At 41.8% G+C, this 20,751-nt stretch overlaps 1 protein-coding gene across 3 annotated transcripts in view; it reads right to left on the bottom strand.

Moving 5' to 3' along the window:
- Positions 1-18,714, bottom strand: part of NEDD1 (NEDD1 gamma-tubulin ring complex targeting factor) — a 68,679-nt gene extending 49,965 nt beyond the window's left edge. The window contains exons 1-5 of one of the 3 annotated variants that reach the window (XM_032788543.2): positions 18,635-18,714; positions 16,457-16,605; positions 13,699-13,793; positions 10,393-10,509; positions 5,484-5,624 (exon numbers count right to left, since the gene is read on the bottom strand). In XM_032788543.2, the coding sequence (XP_032644434.1) occupies positions 5,484-5,624; positions 10,393-10,509; positions 13,699-13,793; positions 16,457-16,589 (486 nt within the window). In that variant the 5' untranslated portion in view covers positions 16,590-16,605; positions 18,635-18,714. Of the gene's footprint in view, positions 1-5,483; positions 5,625-10,392; positions 10,510-13,698; positions 13,794-16,456; positions 16,606-18,383; positions 18,405-18,425; positions 18,496-18,634 lie in introns of those variants that run through there. The other 2 variants (XM_032788544.2, XM_075067169.1) reach the window with 2 other exon arrangements.
- Between the last annotated feature and the right edge of the window lie 2,037 nt (positions 18,715-20,751).

The following is a 20,751-nucleotide window of genomic DNA, read 5'->3' as shown; positions in this document are numbered from 1 at the left end:
TAATTATTGTAACTTTTGATATTTTTGCTATCCATATAAAACATTCGATCTTTTTTAGAATCTTGCAAGGTTTTTAGCTGCAACATTTCTGTGGCAATGAGTTTCACATTAATTTTAGTTATGTATTGTATGGAAAAAAAACATTAATTTATTTTATTGGTTTTAAATTTATTACATTGAATATCCCTTGTTTTCATGTTATGAGACAAGGAAGAATCAATACTCCCAACCTACCTTTCTCTATACTAGTTATTTTATATGCCTTTATCATATCCCATCTTATTCATTTTTTTTCTAAGATACAGAATTTCAATCCTTTCAGTCTCTCTTTACAAGAGATTTTCCATACCCGTGATTATTTGTAACCCCTTGTCAGAACCCTTACTAACTCTACAATCTTGTTTTTAAGATAGGGTGCCCAATACTGCACATAGTATTCCAGGTGAGGCTGCACCACTTATTTATATAAAACAACATTCTCCATCCTATTCCTTATATATACTAGCATCTTGCTTAACTATTATTATTATTATTGTTATTTTTTTGGAGGGTGCAGATGTACACTGAGCTGCGGTCCTTCAGTAAGCTGTCTACAGTGATGTTCAAGTCCCCTTCCTCAGTTGATACAATTAATATAGACTCTTGTAAGTTATGTGAATAGTTTCATTTTTCTCTCCAATGTGCATTACTTTGTACTTATCAGCAATGAACTTCACATGCCATCATCTACCTTAGGGCTTGGCAAGTATAAAGTTCTACTGCCAAGACTTAAAACTACTGACCCAATTCAGCCCTGATAGTAAAATTTCTTTAATTTAGCAGACAAAAACATAAGATCCAATGGCTGGAGGTTGAAGATAGACAAATTCAGTCTAGAAACAAGGCACAAAATTAGAGTAGGGTAATTAGAGTTCAGCTAAGGATGTAGTAGATTCTCCATCAGTTGAAGACTTTAAGTATTTGAGGGGTAGCCGTGTTAGTCTGGATCTGTAAAAGCAGCAAAGAATCCTGTGGCACCTTATAGACTAACAGACGTTTTGGAGCATGAGCTTTTGTGGGTAAATACTTGAGCTCAACAATTAGTTATGGGCTTCCATGCAGAAATCACCTGGTGAAATTCTGTGGACTTTTTTTATACAGGAAGTGACACTAGCCTTAATGGTTCCATCTAGCCTTAAAATCTATGACGACACTTATAAATAATAACCATGTGCCTAACATTAAGTCAAGTTAGGCAAGCGTTTAAGTAACTTGCTGAACTGGGGCCAGAGTGCCCAGTTTAGCCTCTAATTCAGAAGTGTAATGATTTCAAGAGTCCTGAGCACCCTGTAGCTCCCTCTTGGAAAAAACATGTATACAGTTAGTATGCATAGAAGAGGGCCAAGCAACAAAACTGAACACTTAAAAAAAAAATTGAAGTATGAAGTAGATTTTAGTATCTGGGTGGACGCAATTCCCAATGACTTTAGGGAGCTCTGCACATGGAGGGCTTGCAGAAATGTATTACTAGCGCAAGGCACTAGATTGGTAGAAATGGAAAATGAACTCCTCTATGGAGTCACAAAAAACAATGCAATACGAGTTGTCACAGCATAAGCTTCCCCACACGATTATGCCCCAGCTCTGACTGGAACAGAGGGTCATTCAAGCACAAACCCATTTTATCTCTGGACTCTTTGCCAAGACAGCCAATGGGGAATGTGTATGTTAGAAAAATGTTGGCTCATAATCCACTGCCAAAAACCAGCAACCCACCTTAACCATAATGCAAGTGTTTAGTATTCAGATTAAAAATAAAACAAAAACCTCACCTCTTGGTAGAATTAGTCAATCTTGGAAGAAAACATACCAAAGGCAAAAAATAAAATAAAAAATGCAAACAATAATTACAGAATTAAATAGGGGAGAAAAAATATCCCAAAGCCAAAACCATTCTAGCCTCATTGATGAGCCTTATGCAGTTACACAATGTCACTGAATAAACTAATCTCTTCCATATCCCAATGACAGCCTCATAAAGTGGACAAATAAGGTAGATAAAGTTAGTGGCTGTGAAGCTCATGATGATCGTTTCACTGTATGAAAAGAACAGAAGCCATCACATATCTTCACAGATCACCAGCTGCTCAAACAGCTAAACTAACCCTGTTGCTGGGAGAACAGTGCTAGGCATTCAAGATTTGAACAAATGTTTTCTTTTGAAACAGACTTCAATACATTCTCAAACGGCAAACAGATAAAATCTAGTAGTGTTAATAAAATCTAAAAAAAGCAGTTGAAGACTCTAGGATTAGATGGTCTACATACAGCTCAGACCAAGAACTTAATTCTAATAATGCACATAGATGTGAATTTATGGTCACAATTAACAGGACAATTCTTCTTGGGTGAAATGCAATTTTTTCATATCACTGAAAGCACTATGACCATGGGCTACAGTATTAAACGTAGCGTCTATACAGTTTCAGATATTAACTGGTCAAGAGATTACATTCCATTTTGCTGAATCAAGTGAAGACAAGCCACTTTTATAAAGTTAGTCCAGCCTCAGCTTCACAACAAAAATGCTTAACTTTCTGCAGTTTTTCCCCCTTAATAAGGGTCACCCCTCCTTAGCTAAACCAAAGAACCTGTGCCAGAATCAAGAGGTACAATACATTGTTTGCCCTGGAACTTCACCCTTACAGAATTAGACCTTTAGACTTCAAACTCTTGGAGTAGGCACAGTCTTTTTTAAGCTCTGTAAGAGCACTACATGCATGTTTAGATACTAATATAACTGTATAATCCTGCAATTCTCTACAAATTCTAATTAAAATCCAAACCAAAAATAAAACTATATTGGTATATAGGAGCAAAACAATTTTAAAAGATGCCCTATATGCAGATAAACTGGAAATCTACATAGCTACCATGTTACATAATTCCCAAACAATTCCATTTTGACACAAAAACACAGCAATCAAGTACCCATCACAGTATCTCATTAGAAAATATTATAGGCCCCTTAATGAGAAAGAGTACTAGCTATACGTATGCAATTACCTTCATGTAACTCCTACAATATCTTTAGCCATCTTCCAGTCTAGTTGTCTGACCTCTTGATTTCATCTCTATAAAGAAAATGGCTATTTACTGTATTATTGCTAATCATTCCCAAGCACCGGAAAAGCAATCTGATCTCTCTTCAGTGAAAAGTTAAAATATACCTGAATAAATAGCAGCTACAATAAAGGCTTATCAATTTGGCACCTATTGAAAACAACACTTGAACAGTGTAACCCAGATGAAAGTTTTCCAGCTCCTTGTCCCTGGTTCTCAAATCCAGATTTCCTGTTGTTTTCACCGTTATGGTCTTAATGACCACACAGTCCATAAATAACCGCCAAAGATAATTCTTAAGATGAGCCATCTAGATAGAGCAAATATGACAAATTTACTAGCTTTTTAAAAAAGCAATCCATCTATAAAGCAAACTAAGTATTAAGGACCATTCTGCGTATATATAAATGGTAGATGATAATGATGCATTGAAACACAACAACACTAGAAACTGAACTTTTTTTTTAATGATTTTATGTAGTTTCCTTCACCCCAATGTTTATAAAACACTATCTTTTTTCCCCATGAAAAATCTTATTAGATCTTCATTAAGTGATACAAGTTCAGTGTTAGACAAGAGGACCACTTCCAGCTCTATGCCAGCACAAAAGGGAGGTGAAAGGCAGGCAACAACAGCTGAAAGCAGCCAAGCCACCACTTCACTGGTGCTGTGGACACACTGAGAGTCAGCAAATGGTCATGAACAGGGCAGCTTGGCAGAAGTTCCAACTTTGTCCATCTCCCAGGCCAGTGGTTTTCAAACCTTTTTTCTGGCAACCCAATTAAAGAAAATTGTTAATGCCTGTGACCCAACAGAGCTGGAGATGAGGGGTTTGGGGTGTGGGAGAGGCTCAGCGCTGAGGCAGAGGGTTCGAATACAGGGGTGAGGGCTGCGGGGTGGGGCAGGAAATGAGTGGTCTAGGGTGTGGTTGGGGGTCAGAGATCTGGGCTGGGGGTGCAGGCTCTGGGGTGGAATCAGGGATTTTGGGGAGCAGGAAGTGGCTCCAAGTTTGGGAGGGGGCTCAGGGCTGGGGCAGGGGATTGGGGCATGGGTTACCTTGGGTAACTCCTGCTCAGTGGTACTGCAGGGGTGCTAAGCCAGACTTCCTGCCTGTCCTAGCACCATGGAGCACGCTGTGCCCGGAAGCGGCCAGCAGCAGGTCCAGCACCTAGGTGGAGGTGTGCAAGCAGCTCTGCGTGGCTCTCACTCGCAGGTACAGCCCCCCCCCAGCTCCCATTGGCTGGTTCCTGGCCAATGGGAGTGCGGAGTCAGTGCTCAGGGTGGGAGCACCGTGCAGAGTCCCGCCCCTCGCCTAGGAGCTGGACCTGCTGCTGGCCACTTCCGGGGCACAGCATGGTGTCAAAAAACGGTAGGAACTAGCCTGCCTTCCAATCCGCAACTCAGTACTGGGTCACAACCCGCAGTTTGAAAACTCCTGCCCTAAGTAGGCTCTATCTTATTTAGTGTAATCTCAGGATGTGCTCCAGCTACGACTCCTTCCTCTCCACCTTTGCTCCTTCCAATTCCTGGCTATGTGCCTAATTCATCACTATACCAAAGGCTACACTGTGGGTGGTGAAGGGTCATTCTGCTGGTTATTTTTCACAGGAGAAACTTACAAGAGGGGAATTTCCCCAAGGAAATCTCCCAGTTTTCCCAATTTCTGTAAGCCTGCAGAAAGGAGAGTCTACAGCTGGGTCCTTTAAGTGGTGCATAGGCTTTGCACTGGATCTTCGCACAGGGATGAACTTCACCCCGTGTGTATCCAGTCCTACCTACACTCAATAGAAACAGATTTTATTTTTGCTCCTTTTGAAGAGCTATGTAGATTGAATGAAATTCTATTCGGACTTGAGTATCAGAATGTTAGCTAAATTCAAAATACAGAGTTATATTCTGCCCCATCTGGCTGATGTTTTTTCTACATGTCTTACAAATTGAGCAAATTTAATCTGGAGGTACTGAAGCCAATACAGAAACCCATAACAATTTTGGGTTTAAAAGAAAACCAAAAAAAAACCCCAATCATTAAGTAGAAATGTACTTCAAACTTGTCCAGTTTTGACACTTCATATTCTACTGCCTTCTATTGTGAACTGCAATAGAGCTAAAAGCCTCGATTCTCATCTCTGTCAATACATTTATAAATTTCCAGAAAGGAAATAGTAGGTTTTATTTTAAAACCCACCACTACTAGAGACTATGTTGATAATAAGCAACAAGAGTTCTTAATATATTTTTAAATTCACATTTATGACTTACAAACCTAAAACTTTACATAACAAAAGTTCACCATTTTACAATAGTGTAAAGTATTCAATAAATCTAAGATTAACACCAAACCAAAGACAGTTACTACTTCACTACACATATACTGTACCTGACTGCTACCATGACCAAAAGGAGTGCTGGATAAATTGGTAGTAACATTATGTAGAATAATTTCACCACTCATAGATCCAGAAGCAATGTAGCAATCATTCCAATTAAATGTTACACAAGTTACTTCATCTTTATGATCCTGAAAGAGAAAGAAACAAACTAAAACAGAGTGCTGATGAATGTTCTAGCAGAAGACAAAACGTTTTTTCCATGCTATTATAGAAATACTTCAGCTTCAGGTTTTTGTTTTGCCTCTTCTGTAACAAAGGTGACTTTTTGCAAAATTATTTCAGGTTTAACTTGGACATTGATTTACCCGAAACCTGATTAGATTTTTCAGAAGGTTCTTTTATAAAACCCAACACGTTCTTCATTAGAATATCAATAGTATGTTAATTATATAATGTAAAGATCTCTAGGACACAAATATCAAAGTAAAATCTTTCAGTGACAACTGCCAGTTCAGCAGAGTTATATTAGGAGCAGTCTACTTTTGCCAGATTTCCCCCTTCAGTAGCTTTTCTGTCATTGAACATATTTGCTCAACAGCTCTCTCTTCGGTAGTGAAGGCATCATCCTATCTTTGTACATTAAACTAAAATGTCCAGGTAACATATTCCCAGCCTGAAAAGCATAAAAGTTTGAAACATGTATCCATTACCTGGAAAGAAAAACTTTTCACAATACAGCAGATATAAAAGTCTGAACGTCAGGAAAAAAATCATAGTTGAGGTTCACAGCTATAGCAGTACATTTTCAAGGGCTTAGTGGATGGATGATTGGCACTGATATGGGATTAGAGTTAAGGATGCAGCAGAACCTTAACTATGATTTGAAAATCTGGCAAAATTTTCCCTGATTTTAACTAAGAAAAACCATAACAATCTTAATACCAGGTGTCTGAATTTAATTTTATAGCTGATAATAAAAAGCTATTAATATTCCTACTATGGGGAACCTCCCCCATCCCTTCCAGAATTTAAGATTACAACATAGATTGTGTCTTTTATTTTATCTTGACTTCCCATTTGCAAGATCCAAGCCAAAGTTACTTCAAAAATTATGTTCACAGATTTAAGATATGTCTGCCTGGACAGACTTTATGATGCATGCGGACTAGCCTGAAGACTCAAAGGTTTTCAAGAAAAAAGTGTGGACTTTAGACTCTACAGATATTATAAAGCCCTTAGCAAGTGACTTCAGCAGTCAGCCATACAGCCTTTTTCCTTGTCAACCTCCACTGCACCAAGACTCCAGTTGCAAACAAAAGTACAGCTAAATTAAACAAATCTGAAGTTGGTAGAATGAGGTTTTTTTGAGCAGTGGCTTTTCTTCAATTCCACAAAATACAAACTCATTTTCAAACATTCACAGGATATGTCTACACTACGGGATTATTCCAATTTTACATAAACTGGTTTTGTAAAACAGACTGTATAAAGTCGAGTGCACGCGGCCACATTAATTCGGTGGTGTGCGTCCATGTACCGAGGCTAGCGTCGATTTCCGGAGCGTTGCACTGTGGGTAGCTATCCCATAGTTCCCGCAATCTCCCCTGCCCCTTGGAATTCTGGGTTGAGATCCCAATGCAAAAACAGTGTCATGGGTTGTCAAAGTTTCTTTCCCCCACTTTGAACTTTAGAATACAAATGTGGGGACCTGCATGAACACTTCTAAGCTGAATTACTAGCTTAGATCTGGTAACACTGCCATCACCCAGAATTTCAGTGTCTGGGGCACTTTCTGTCCCCCCAAAACTTCCCCTCCCTGGGTTGCCTTGAGGGACTTCACCAATTCCCTGGTGAACACAGATCCAAACCCCCTGGATCTTAAAACAAGGAGAAATTAACCATCTCACTCCTTCCCCCCCACCAATCCCTGGTGAGTCCAGATCCAATCCCCCTGGATCTTAAAACAAAGAAAAATCAATCAGGTTCTTAAAAAGAAAGCTTTTAATTAAAGAAAGAAAAAGGTAAAAATTATCTCTGTAAATCAGGATGGAAAAATGCTTTACAGGGTCATCAGATTCCTATAGACCAGAGGGTTCCCCCGCCAACCTTAGGTTCAAAGTTACAGCAACCAGAGGTAAAATCCTTCCAGCAAAAAGGAACATTTACAAGTTGAGAAAACAAACATAAACTAACATGCCTTGCCTGGCTAATAACTTACAAGTCTGAACATGAGAGACTGATTCAGAAAGATTTGGAGAGCCTGGATTGATGTCCCGTCTCTCTAGTCCCGAGAGCGAACAAAATAAAAAGCACAAAACAAAGACTTCCCTCCACCAAGATCTGAAAGTATCTTGTCTCCCTATTGGTCTCTGGTCAGGTGTCAGCCAGGTTTACTGAGCTTCTTAACCTTGACAGGTAAAGAGACATTAACCCTTAATTACCTGTTTACGAAACGAGTGATTCTGGGTAAATGTCGTCACTCAATCCTTCCTCCGTGAAAGCAATGGCAAACAATCATGACTCGCCCTTTTTCCCTGGATTGCCCTAGCAGACGCCCATAGCATGGCAACCATGGAGCCCGTTTTGCCTTTTGTCACTGTCACCGTACGTGTACTGGATGCCACTGACAGACGCGGTACTGCAGTGCTACACAGCAGCATTCGTTTGCCTTGCAAGGTGCAGAGATGTTACCATCCCTATTGCACCGTCGGCCATGACATTGTAAATTGGCAATGAGATGATGGTTATCAGTCGTTCTGTACCGTCTGCTGCTGTCATGGGTGGCTCCTGGCTGGCCTCGCTGAGGTCGGCCGGGGGCACATGGACAAAATGGGAATGACTCCCCGGGTCATTCCCTTCTTTATGTTTTGTCTAAAATAGGGTCAGCCCTGCTAGAATATGGGCAAGTGTATAGAGAACCAGAGAGCACAGCCGCTCCGTGTCAGAGCCCCAGAAATCCCACAGAAATGATGAGCTGCATACCTTCTAGGGGTGCCCCGCAACAACTCCACCCGTTGCTTCCCTCTCCTCAACCCTCATGGGCTACTGTGGCAGTGTCCCCCCATTTGTGTGACAAAGTAATAAAGAATGCAGGAATAAGAAATACTGACTTTTCAGTGAGATAAAATGAGGGGGAGGAAGCCTCCAGCTGCTATGATAGTCCAGGCAGTACTGAATCTTTTCTTTAGACATGGCGGGGGGGGGGGCGGGGGGCTGATGGAGCTCAGCCTCCAGTTGCTATGATGAGGACGGTTACCAGCCATTCTGCACCATCTGCCGGGAATGACCGGGAGTCATTCCCATTTTTACTCAGGCGCCCCGGTGGACCTCACCGAGGCCAGCCAGGAGCACTCACAGGCTGATGACGACGATGGATAGCAGTACACATTGTCCCGTCTGCCACTGGAAAGGGGATGCTGGTGTTCAGCGCTGCTGACCCCGTCTACCAGCAGCATGCAGTAGACATAGTGTGACACTGAAAAAAGGTGAGAAACGTTTTTTTCCCCGTTTCTTTCGGGGACGGTGGGGGGAAGGGTGTAAATTGACGACATATACCCTGAAACACCCGGGAAAAAGTTTTTGACCCTTTGGGCATTGGGCTCAGCCAAGAATGCAAATACTTTTTGGAGACTGCGGGATAGCTGGAGTCCTCAGTAGCCCTCCCTCCCTCCCTCCATGAGCGTCCATTTGATTCTTTGCTTTCCGTTAAGCTTGTCACACAACACTGTGCTGTGGACTCTGTCTGTCATAGCCTGGAGATTTTTTCAAATGCTTTGGCATTTCGTCTTCTGTAACGGAGCTCTGATAGAACAGATTTGTCTCCTCATACAGCGATCAGATCCAGTATCTCCCGTACGGTCCATGCTGGAGCTCTTTTGGATTTGGGACTGCATTGCCACCCATGCTGATCAAAACTCCACGCTGGGGCAAACAGGAAATGAAATTCAAACGTTCGCAGGGCTTTCCTCTCTACCTGGCCAGTGCATCCGAGTTCGGATTGCTGTCCAGAACAGTCACAGTGGTGCATTGTGGGATACCACCCAGAGGCCAATACCATCGATTTGCAGCCACACTAACCCTAATCCAACATGGCAATACCAATTTGAGCGCTACTCCTCTCATCGAGGAGGAGTACAGAAACCGGTTTGAAGAGCCCTTTATATCGATATAAAGGGCCTCGTTGTGTGGACGGGTGCAGGGTTAAATTGATTTAACGCTGCTAAATTCGGTTTAAACGCGTAGTGTAGACCAGGCCACAATGACAAACATCTTAGTTGATTAACTTGACTTTTTTTTGGACCTGGAGAGGGTAGGAAAAGGGAAGGAAAGTTTGTAAACAAACAAGCAGGTTACATCCATTAATTATGGAGTTTGTACTACTGCAGCTCATTAGAGGTCATTGAAAAAATGAGACTATCATAGGGTTTTTTGCTTATGGCTTCACTGTAGGATAGAGAATCCAAATGGACTGGTAACGAAAAAAAAAATGACCTCGCTTTAAACACTCACCTTTTCTCATTAAGATGCCAAACCTGACAACACTTCCATACATGCTTAAAGTTAAGCACATATCGGAAATTATGTATGTCCTTTTTTATTTGTAGGGTCAAGGCTGTAATAAGGCAGGAATAATAGAAAGTGCAGTTCTTGAAATGATTTGTTTTAGGACTTGGCTACTTGCCAGTTTCTTCCAATATGAAAATCCCACATTTTGATCTTACAGAGACTTACACATGTGCTTAACTTTAGGCCCTATGAGTAGCGTCCCTGATTTCAACAGAGCTGCTTATAGAGCATGAAATTAAGCATGTGAGAGTCTTTGCAGGATCACAGTGGTAAATTGTACCTTGTTTGTTAGCTAGAAAATATACATTCAAGATGGTCAACAAAAGCTAGAAAATATGGATCTACTTTTTTTCCCTGTTAACTTTCAGAGCCAACAGAAAAAACAGTTACCTTAAGGCATCGATGAAGTCTTCTAGACTTTAAATCCCAGATTTTAACAGTGTTATCAAGGCCTCCACTGACAATATGCACAGAACTGGAATTTAGGCTCACACATGTCTGTTTTGCCTGGTAAAGAAAACAGGCATAAGAAATGTTTATTATTGCAGACTATATATCATACAAATACTCAAGAGCTTAATCTTTACCAATACAAGCAGTCCCACTGACTTCAATGAAACTATTGCTGCACCTAATGATTAATTGTACGTGATTACTTACATTTATGTATGTTAATTAACAAATATTAAACCTATCATATGGACTCAAACCTCTCACTCCACCTTTCCCCCCTTCCCATTTATGTTGTCTCCACCTCGGTTTCCTTTATTTCAATATGCATTTTTCCTGTGCAGTATAGCTCCCAGAAATGATGCCATACACCTCTCATCTCACACAATAGCTACTGTGCACAAATGTGGTAAGACTTTCAAAAACAAGTGCCTTTAAAAGACACCTCAAAGCTGTCTAGGTCTCCAAGTTCATATTCTTTAAACACTACAGAGAATATTATAGTAGCAAGCCTTCCAATTTCACAAAGTGCTTCTTTTTTAAAATAATCACTACAGCACTGAATGGGGGGGCACTCTTAATGACACACCTACACTGAAGACAGAAATGTATTATTGTTATTATTATTATTATTATTATTATTAAAGATTCACTGTGAAGTTCTTGGGTCTGGGAACACTAAGAAGAGTCCATTTATTTTCCATCAGACTTATTCTAATCATTGGCATCAAGGAGCTAAAAATAGCTATACTGTATTTGGATGTCTAAAAAACAGACATTTTCAGTTATTTCACCAGTAGTCCCCCAAACAAGTAAGAGCCCAGCCTTTATACACTTCTGTACCATTATTTTAGTTTCCATCAGGATTCAGTAAGGCTTTTGATGCTGGCTCATATGACCATCTCATAAACAAACTAGGAAAATACAATCTAGATCGGGGCGGGCAAACTTTTTGGCCTGAGGGCCACATCGGGTTTCTGAAATTGTATGGAGGGCTGGTTAGGGGAGGCTGTACGTCCCCAAACAGCCAAGCACGGCCCGGCTTCCGCCTCATCTGCACACCCCGCCCCCCCACCTGTTGCCTCCTGACAGCCCCCCCGGGACTCCTACCCCATCCAACCCCTCCATTCCTTGACAGTCCCCCCTGCTCTGTCTTCCCATCCCCAGACACCCTGCCCCATCCAATTACCCCTTCTCCCTGACCACCCCTGGACACCCTGCCCCTAACTGCCCCCCGCGAACCCATCCAACCCCTCCTCTCCTTCCTGACTGCCTCCCTGAGACTCCTGCCCCATCCAATCACCCTTTCTCTCTGACTGCCCCCAGACACCCCACCCCTAACTGCCCCCTGCCATCCCATCCAACCCCTCTCCTTTCTGACTGCTCTCCCAGGACCCCTGCCCCCATTCAACCTGTTCCCCACCCTCTGACCGCCCCGACTCCTATCTACACCCCTGGCCCCTGATCATCCCCTGAACTCCCCTGCCCTCTATTCAATCCCCTTCCCCGCCCCCATACCGCGCTGCCTAGAGCGCCGGTGGCTAGTAGCATGGCTGCACCAGGACAGGCAGCTGCGCCGTGCAGCACACAGCACTGGGTCAGGCCCCAGCTCTGCAGGGTGCCGCCCCAGGAGCTCGCTACTCCGCTGCCAAGAGCATTGCGCCGGCGGTGGGGCGTGCTGAGGCTGCGGGGGAGGGGCCGGGGGCTAGATAGGGGTCGGTCAGTAGCTCAGGGGCTGGACAGGACAGTCGTGCGGGTCAGATGTGGCCCATGGGCCTTGGTTGCCTCTGATCTAGATGGAGCTACTATAAGGTGGGTGAAAAACCATTCCAAAAGAAGGGCATATTGAGTGGGGTCCCGCAGTGATCAGTGATTCATCAATGATTTAGATAATAGCCTAGAGAGGACACTTACAAAGTTTGTGGACAATACCAAGCTGGGAGGGGTTGCAAGAGCTTTGGAGGATAGGATTAAAATTCCAAATGATCTGAACAAACTGGAGAAATAGTCTGAAGTAAACAGGATGAAATTCAGTAAGGACAAATGCAAAGTACTCCACTTAGGAAGGAACAATCAGTTGCACGCATACAAAATGGGAAGTGACTTCCTAGGAAGGAGTACTGCAGAAAGGGATGTGGGGGTCATAGTGGATCACAAGCTAAAAATGAGTCAACAGTATAACACCTGTTGCAAAAAAAGCAAAATCATTCTGGGATGTACTAGCAGGAGTGTTGTAATCAAGATACCAGAATTCTTCCACTCTACTCCATACTGATAAGGCCTCAACTGGAATACTGTGTCCAATTCTGGGTGCAACGTTTCAGGAAAGATGTGGACGAACTGGAGAAAGTCCAGAGGAGATCAACAAAAATTATTAAAGGTCTAGAAAACATGACCAATGAGGAAAGATTGAAAAACTTGGATTTGTTTAGTCTGGAGAAGAGAAAACTGGGGGAGGAGGGGGAATATAACAACAGTTTTCAAGTACATAAAAGCTTGTTACAAGGACAACAGGAAAAAATTGTTCTTTTTAACCTGTGAGGATAGTAACTGGCTTCAATTGCAGCAAGGGCGGTTTAAGTTAGACATTAGGAAAAACTTCCCATCCAGGTAGTTAAACACTGGAATAAATTTCCTAGGGTAATTGTGGAATCTTCATCATCGGAGGTTTTTAAGAGCACCGGTCAGGGACCTCTCGAGGTCCCTTTCAGTCCTATGATTACAAGAGCTACAGTAGTGTGGAACCCAATTATAACAAGTTAGCACTCCAACACAGTCTACTCAAGCAGCCATGTCAGAGTATTACTCTATAAGTGGGTCCCGGTCTCCGGCATAGTAAGTTTTATAATGTATATGGGATGGGATCTAACCCTTGTTACAAAAATTGAGTGATTTCACACACACACACACACTTACTTACTTACAAGAGCCTATAGTCATGACAACCCAGCAAAAATTTAAGAACAAAGTTTAAGCCTCATTTTCTGCTCCTGCAACTAGGTAGCAGTTACTGACCTAATGTAACCCAACGATACATTGTCTTGTTCCACTGAACTCAAGTTAATAAAGTGGTAACAAGCTAAACACTATATATGTTGCTCATTTTTCTGATACTTGGCATTGTGTGTAATAACCTTAACAGTGCTTAATTATAAGTGGTATCTAAATAAAGTTGTAAAAGAAGTGAGCAGAGCAGACAAAATGCAAATACGAGAGAGAAAAAACAAAGCCACAAGTTATACTTACCCCTTCAGCTAGTTCAAAAAGTGGAACAGGTTTACCCTTACAGCTTGAAACAACTATTTTATCACCGATGGTAGATGCAGTGACCAGAAAATTATCTGAATTGGGAGTTAAGGATCATAGAATATAGATCATGAAACTTTGTACAGCTGCTGGCAAGCAAGTGTAGGTATTACCCATTATTGTACCTGTTCAATAGATTGGCTTAAAGTACTATATCTTGAAGTGACATAGCTGCTTTGAAACACTGCTCTTTGAGGGGAGGAAATTAATAAGTTATGGAGTGAGGATTCTCTTTTATGGAATTTCATTAAGCAGCTGTTATGTAAACAGTTTGCCTTTTCCTGAAGTAGATTTTCCTATGTGATGCCACTGCCCCCCAACCCTAACAAAAAAAACAAGGCAAATTTGGGGGGGGAGGGAGAGAAGGGTATTTGGATTATTTTTGTTGGTTAAAGCTCCACCCTGCTAGGCTGCCTATCCGTCCATAGTTCTCTCCCATCTATCTCTACAACATTTTCCCCCTCACTTCTTTTAGCCTTTATCACAACTCTAGTTACCATTAAACAAAATTCCAAACAATGTTTGTTACTGTTAGTAAGCCTAGAAACCTAGAGAAAACTCCTATTCATGACAATCATTAATCCAATTCTGTGCTATATTCTAGGAACAGCACACTGGTTACCATGGTTTAGTTTCCAGTGGTCTCCTTCTGGATAGGGAAACCATGCAATACTTGTAATAAAAAGTTATTTTGTGTTTAGAATTATGAAAACGAGTATTTTAGGTATCTGTTGCATTCATAATAACCAGAATCAGATTACAGTACAAGTACTGTGAAAGGGAGATTTATCATTATGCCACAGTTAATTATAATATGAAATAAGCTTTACCTAAACCTTTTGAACGAAAAGAAAAAAACTCAGAATAGAGCCCTTTGAGGGGCTTAACTAACACCAGAGTACATTAGCAACTGTTGCAGTTATCATGACCACATTGCCAAGAAGTGTTTTGTCACCCAAAGTAGCTTAAGGACAAAATATAGTCTGGAGCAAATAATAAAGATGAAAAGATTATCTTCACTAGCTGCAGCATAACACAACTCTTTTTAATAGCTCAGGCACACAAACTAGTAAGAACAGCCTGTGACATAAAACAGATATATAAGATGGCATTCACAACTATGCTCTTCTCTCATAGAGCATTTGCAGAGAAGATAATAGAGGGATAAAATACACAGGATCAAGGTGAGTGTAAATGGGAGAAGTATAGCATCTTTTCCCCTCCGCCCCAGCCCAAGGAGTGCAGAGTGCCCCACCCCCCAAACTTGAAATAACCAGAGTAACTATCCCTTCTGAGACACATGTCCCTCTTATAGCCATCTCCAGGGCAGTGGATATGAGGATTAGTAACTGAAGTAAACAAATACAAATCTAGTTAGCTGGATTTGTAACCCAAGAAAATTAAACCTCTCCTCTTAAAATAGTGCAGCAGTCCTCTGCCATCTGAAAAAGCACACATATATGGCATTGGAGGTGGGGGAAGAAGGAGGACAAGTAATTCTCTAGTTCTGACATCAAGTTAACTCAGCTTAAACTTGCACACAGAAGTATGATTTTTGCCATGTATTATTGTTACAAACACCACTTTTGATTAAGAGACAACTTAAATATTTTTTCCAGTTTGCACTATGTATTTGATAGCAGTTGCACACAGGCAGTTCCATGATTTCCCACAATTTCCCTTTTTGCTTATATCTACTTTTCACACAGAAACAAAGGACAAAAATATTATTTTAAAAAAATTAAGAAAACCTGGTTGTAAAATCCCACAAAGATTGGAAGAGGGATTCAGAGGCAAGTGTAGTAACTAAATACTTTAGTATCAAAAGGGTAGCTGTGTTTGCTGCTTTTACAGATCCCGACTAAGAGTTCTGTGGCACCTTATAGACTAACAAACGTATTGGAGCCGATGAAGCAGGTATTCACCCATGAAAGCTCATGCTCCAATACATTTGTTAGTCTATAAGGTGCCACAGGACTCTGCTGCTTTTAGAATACTTTAGTTTTGTTTTAAACTGTCTAGAATTCAAGTTGACTCTATCCCTTCAGAGCTCTGAGTTAGTATTTGCACTATTTTAGACTATTTTAGTCAGTCTTTTCCTCAATCTCCACTACTAAAATCCTCATCCACATCTTTGTTACTGTAACCTTTGCCTCATCTCTCTCTTACGCACAGTTCAAATCTCAGAGGTTCAGGACCCAAAGGAACCACAGTAGTGTGAATTCATTGTTTCATTTACTATAGTACTGTATATTCATATTTAAACAGTATGACGGGAAATATTTTTTTATTAAATATGCGTATATATTATTCTCACAGCAAAATAACTGACCATTATTTTATCAACTACAATTAGTTAACATAATAAAAGCATCCTGATTGGTTAATAATTAAAATCACACTGTGTTTTAATATCATGTGCTGCAAAGAGCCACAGGACACACATTGAAGAGCCATTTGTGGCTCACAAACCTCAGTCTGAGTATCATTGATTTAAACAGCTTAGTCTCCCATGTAATCTCATATTTTATTACTCAACTCTAAATATTTTCTGCATCAGTGTACAAAACCTTTGCCTAAAACTAAAAAAACAGTTCTTCAAATCAAGACTAAATTAAAACGGATATTTACATGTACTTTAATCCAGAAGTTCAATCGAGTTTTGCAGAAATGCAGACACAGACACAGTAAAGGATATTATTATTGCCCCAACATAGTGAGTTAACTGAATGCGAAGTATGTGGGTTGAACTGTTCCACCACTGTTATAGATGAGGAGTCCCATATTTTAATATCATCTCCTGAAGAAGCAAAACGGATGCTTTCCTGCATGGCTGCACCTATAGGCCTAAAAAACGCATGGGGAGGGGAAAAAAAGTCAGCTCCAGTTCACCTTGTAAATTAAAGGGAAGAATTCCATCCACTGTTACTTACAAGATTTCCTTGATAAAATGACAAATTAAAGGATCAAGCTGACATTACACAAACAGTCAAAGAGTTGCCACCACTACCACCCCCCATTGCCACCCACCCATCCTCTTTTAAATGCTTAATTCTTTGAGTTCATAACAGCTTCATTCTGAACCATGATTATTCAGAAACCTGTTTTGAGAAACAGCAGATGGAGCTATTCAGGCTAAAATAAATTAATTGTTCCAGCAAGGATTAGAAGTTTGAACTGTAAGCACTCCAGTGCCTTCCCCATCCCAGATCATATAAAGATACGGGGGAAAATCTTAATCTGTGGTTTTAATGACACAGATCATTCAAAAGAATTTGAAGTTTCTAATTTACTGTCACTACCAATGCTGTTTGGTTTGTACTACATTCAACTTCCCCAATAAAAACAGACTACTTGGTTTCACTTTTGTTTATAATCAGTTTCCTTTTCAGCAACTTATGCAATAGCATTTCCTTTTGTGATTTTTTATAGAAATATTTCCATATGATCTTTGGCTGTTGTGCCTAAACAAACTGATAAAATAATTTGAATCAAGTTAAAGTAAGAAAATTCACACGTGCAAAATAAGGGAAAAATAAAAAAGTTAGACATAAGACTCAAGGCCTATGACACTTGTATTCATTTACGAGTCTATGGCACAAGAAACTGGCAACAGACGTACTCTGCCAACTTAAAATTTTCCCTTTAGTTTTAACTGAGTTTCATATCCTTTCCCCGATTAGCCTAAACTTGTATATGTGTAATGGAGTGTTGCTGTGTATTGTTTAACAGCTGCTGGATTTCACCCAATAGGGGGCTGCGCTTCATCATAAGAGAGGGAGAGTGGTGGTCTTTTTAATACTTGAAATTGTGTATATCTGTTAAGTGTGCAAACTGCCATTTGGTCTTTCTAGATGGAAGATGCTATAAAAGCAACTTATTATTCCTGTCAGTCAACGGAGATCTCAACGCTTTTTGTTGTAAATGGAACAATACTTCCACAATTTGATAACCAGTATGCGCTTTCCTTCAGTTATCCCTGCCACGGCAATATTCCCTCGAGTGTTACCGATTAGATCAAGTTCCTCTTCTAATGTTTACTAGCGATGCGCCCACCTGGAACACCAGAACCAAACTCTCACAATCTAAGGGTAGGTCAATGCTAAAGCACCACAGCAGCTGTAGGACCATAGTGGCGTAGATCCTTCCTACATCCCGGGGAAGATTTCTCCCTCAGCGCAGCAGTCGCTAGGTCCATGGAAGAATTCTTCCATTAACCTAGCTGAGTCTATCTACATCAGAAATTAGGTCTGACATTTTTCACAGCCTCAGTGATGTAAGTAGGTTGACATAAATTTTAGCTGTAGATCAGGCCTAAATCTCAACCCAGTTGGCTGTGGCCTTTCACCAGCTTTACACAATGTTAAGCCGAGTTAATGCTGAACGGTGCCGGTCTTCAAACGCTGCAAACTCCGCCCCCCCGGTGACATTTCAGCGACGCCCCCTGCGTGCAACTCTCGCCCCTTCGCCGGGCCTGGGGCTGGTTTCTAGCACGCCCCGGGTGAGGTCACCCGGACCACGCCGCTCTGCGACCGGGGGGGAAGGGGGGTCAGGGTTAAACAAGACTGCAGCCCCCTCGCCCCAGCTGCTCCCCCCGGCTCCACATGGGGCGGCCCCCGGGCTACCGGGAACTTCGTTCGTGCTCCCCCGCCCCCTGGGGCTTTCACCTGCCGGCGAACCGATGGCCGCTGCGGACCGCAGAGGGGAGGGAGCCGCTGCCCAGGTAACAGGCACCTGGCCCGACAGCGCTCAGATCCCGCCCCGCGGCCCTCTCCGATTGGCTGGGGCACCCCAACTCGGAGTCCTCTACAGGGTCCGACCAATGGTTCCAGCCAATGAGCGTTGCTAGCGGCACCGGGCCCCGCGAGACACTTACTTGCAGGCGGCCACCCAGCCACCCCTTTTCCCCAGGTGCGGAACGGCGACAGCGGAGTTTCCGCGCCTCTTGCAACTTAACAGCCCGTCCCAACAGCCACCGCGAGGCTCCTCCCCCCCCGCCGATTCCGTGTACGGCGGCCCAGAGAGGGCAAAAGGAGTAGAGTGCGTTCGCCTCCCCTGAGCGCTCCGGCAGCGGGGCGGCGCCTGGCGGGATGCAGTGTAGCAAACTGCTCCGCGTGGTAGTGTGCTACCTGTAGCAGTTACTGATACGTATAGATTGTAAGAAACTGCTATGCTAGTAAACTTATACCGGATGTAGCAAGTGCCTACAGGTAGCACTTTCTTGCACTTTGATATATGTGAAGTTGCTATCGGTAGAAAAGTGCTCCCTGTAGCAGTTATTGATAGGTATAGATCAGGGATCGGCAATCTGTCAGAAGTGCTGTGCTGAGTCTGCATTTATTCACTCTAATTTAAGGTCTCACGTGCCAGTAAAACAATTTAATGTTTTTAGAAGGCCTCTTTCTATTGGTCTATAATATATAACTAAACTATTGTTGTATATAAGGTTTCAAAATGTTTAAGAAGCTTCATTTAAAACTAAATTAAAATGCAGAGCCCCCGGACCAGTGGCCAGGACCTGAGCAGTGTGAGTGCCACTGAAAATCAGCTCAGGTGCTGCCTTTGGCACCCATGCCACAGGTTGCCTACCCCTGGTATAGATTGTAGGAAACAGCTTTTGTAAAAAGATGCTGCTTGATTTTTACATCCTTGAAAACTGTTATCACTTTTTTTTTCTCTTCTCTGGACTTTCTCCAGTTTGTCCACATCTTTCCTGAAATGCAGTGCCCAGAACTGGACACAATACTCCATCTGAGGCCTAATCAGCGCAGAGTAGAGCAGATATCACAGAGTGATGGTCTGTTTTTTTGCAGCAGTGTTACACTCATATTCAGCTTGTGGTCCACTAGGACCCCTAGATCCCTTTCCACAGTACTCCTTTCTAGGTTATCATTCACAAACTTTATAAGTGTACTCTCTATGCCATTATCTCAATCATTGATTAAGATTTTGAATAGAAACATATCCACAACTGCTCTCTGGAGAACCCCGCTTGTTATGCCCTTTCAGCATGACTCAGCCCTCTCTGCCTGTGAATCACTGATAACTACTGTCAGAACTGTTTTCCAACTAGTTTTGCACCCATCTTATTTTAGCTCCATCTAGGTTGCATTTCCATAGTTTGTTTATAAGAAAGTCATGGGAGACAGTATCAAAAGTCTTACTAAAGGCATGATAGACCATGTCAACCACTTCCCCCCATCCACAAGGCTTGTTACATAGTTTTGTTTAACAATCAGGTTGGTTTTACATGTGAGGCTGCTTGAATTAGCTACACTAGATGGCCTTTTTTAGCAAAGTAGGACCTGTTGCTGGTGCAGGTAGCACAGTCCTACAGATAGCATTTTCACACAGATATGTGTGTAAGAAATTGCAAACGGTAGGGGTGTGCTACCTGTAACACTGCTGTCTGATTAAGCTAATTCCTACAGATAGCAGTGTCTCACACCAGAGGGATGTAAGACTGCTATCTCTAGCAATTTGCAACTTGTAGATTCCTGGGGTAATCTTTATGTGTTTGTACATTCCTTCAATAAGCCACTAACGTTGTCTGGTCTCATCCAACAGAGCACATTTGAAATACAGAGACATGGTCAATATTTCTAGCCTCAGATACAAACGTTACATACACACAGATTGGATAAATACAGTCAATAGGTTTTAAGTTTTGCAATGATACCTCACATCAGCCTCTTGCATAAAGTACATATTAGCTATGTCAAATCCATATCATAAGCATATTTTCATAAAGAATATAGAGTATATGTCACACCCCACATGCATGTTTGCTGATCTGCAAATTGTAAAGGAGCATGCACCTTTGGGTTGAAATGCTCATGACAATAGGCAGAGCCATGCAAGCTTGATAATTCTGTGTGAGATGGCAGACAGTGAGGAGATCCAGGCAGGTTTGTAGGTTTAGAAAAAAAAAAAAAAGATGTAAACATTATACATTTATGTATGGGATACATATAAAATTAGTGGATGGTTAAC

Source organism: Chelonoidis abingdonii, chromosome 1 (assembly GCF_003597395.2).
Source record: "Chelonoidis abingdonii isolate Lonesome George chromosome 1, CheloAbing_2.0, whole genome shotgun sequence".
NCBI classification, from domain to species: Eukaryota; Metazoa; Chordata; order Testudines; family Testudinidae; genus Chelonoidis; species Chelonoidis abingdonii.
This window is presented reverse-complemented; position numbering and strand designations above follow the sequence as displayed.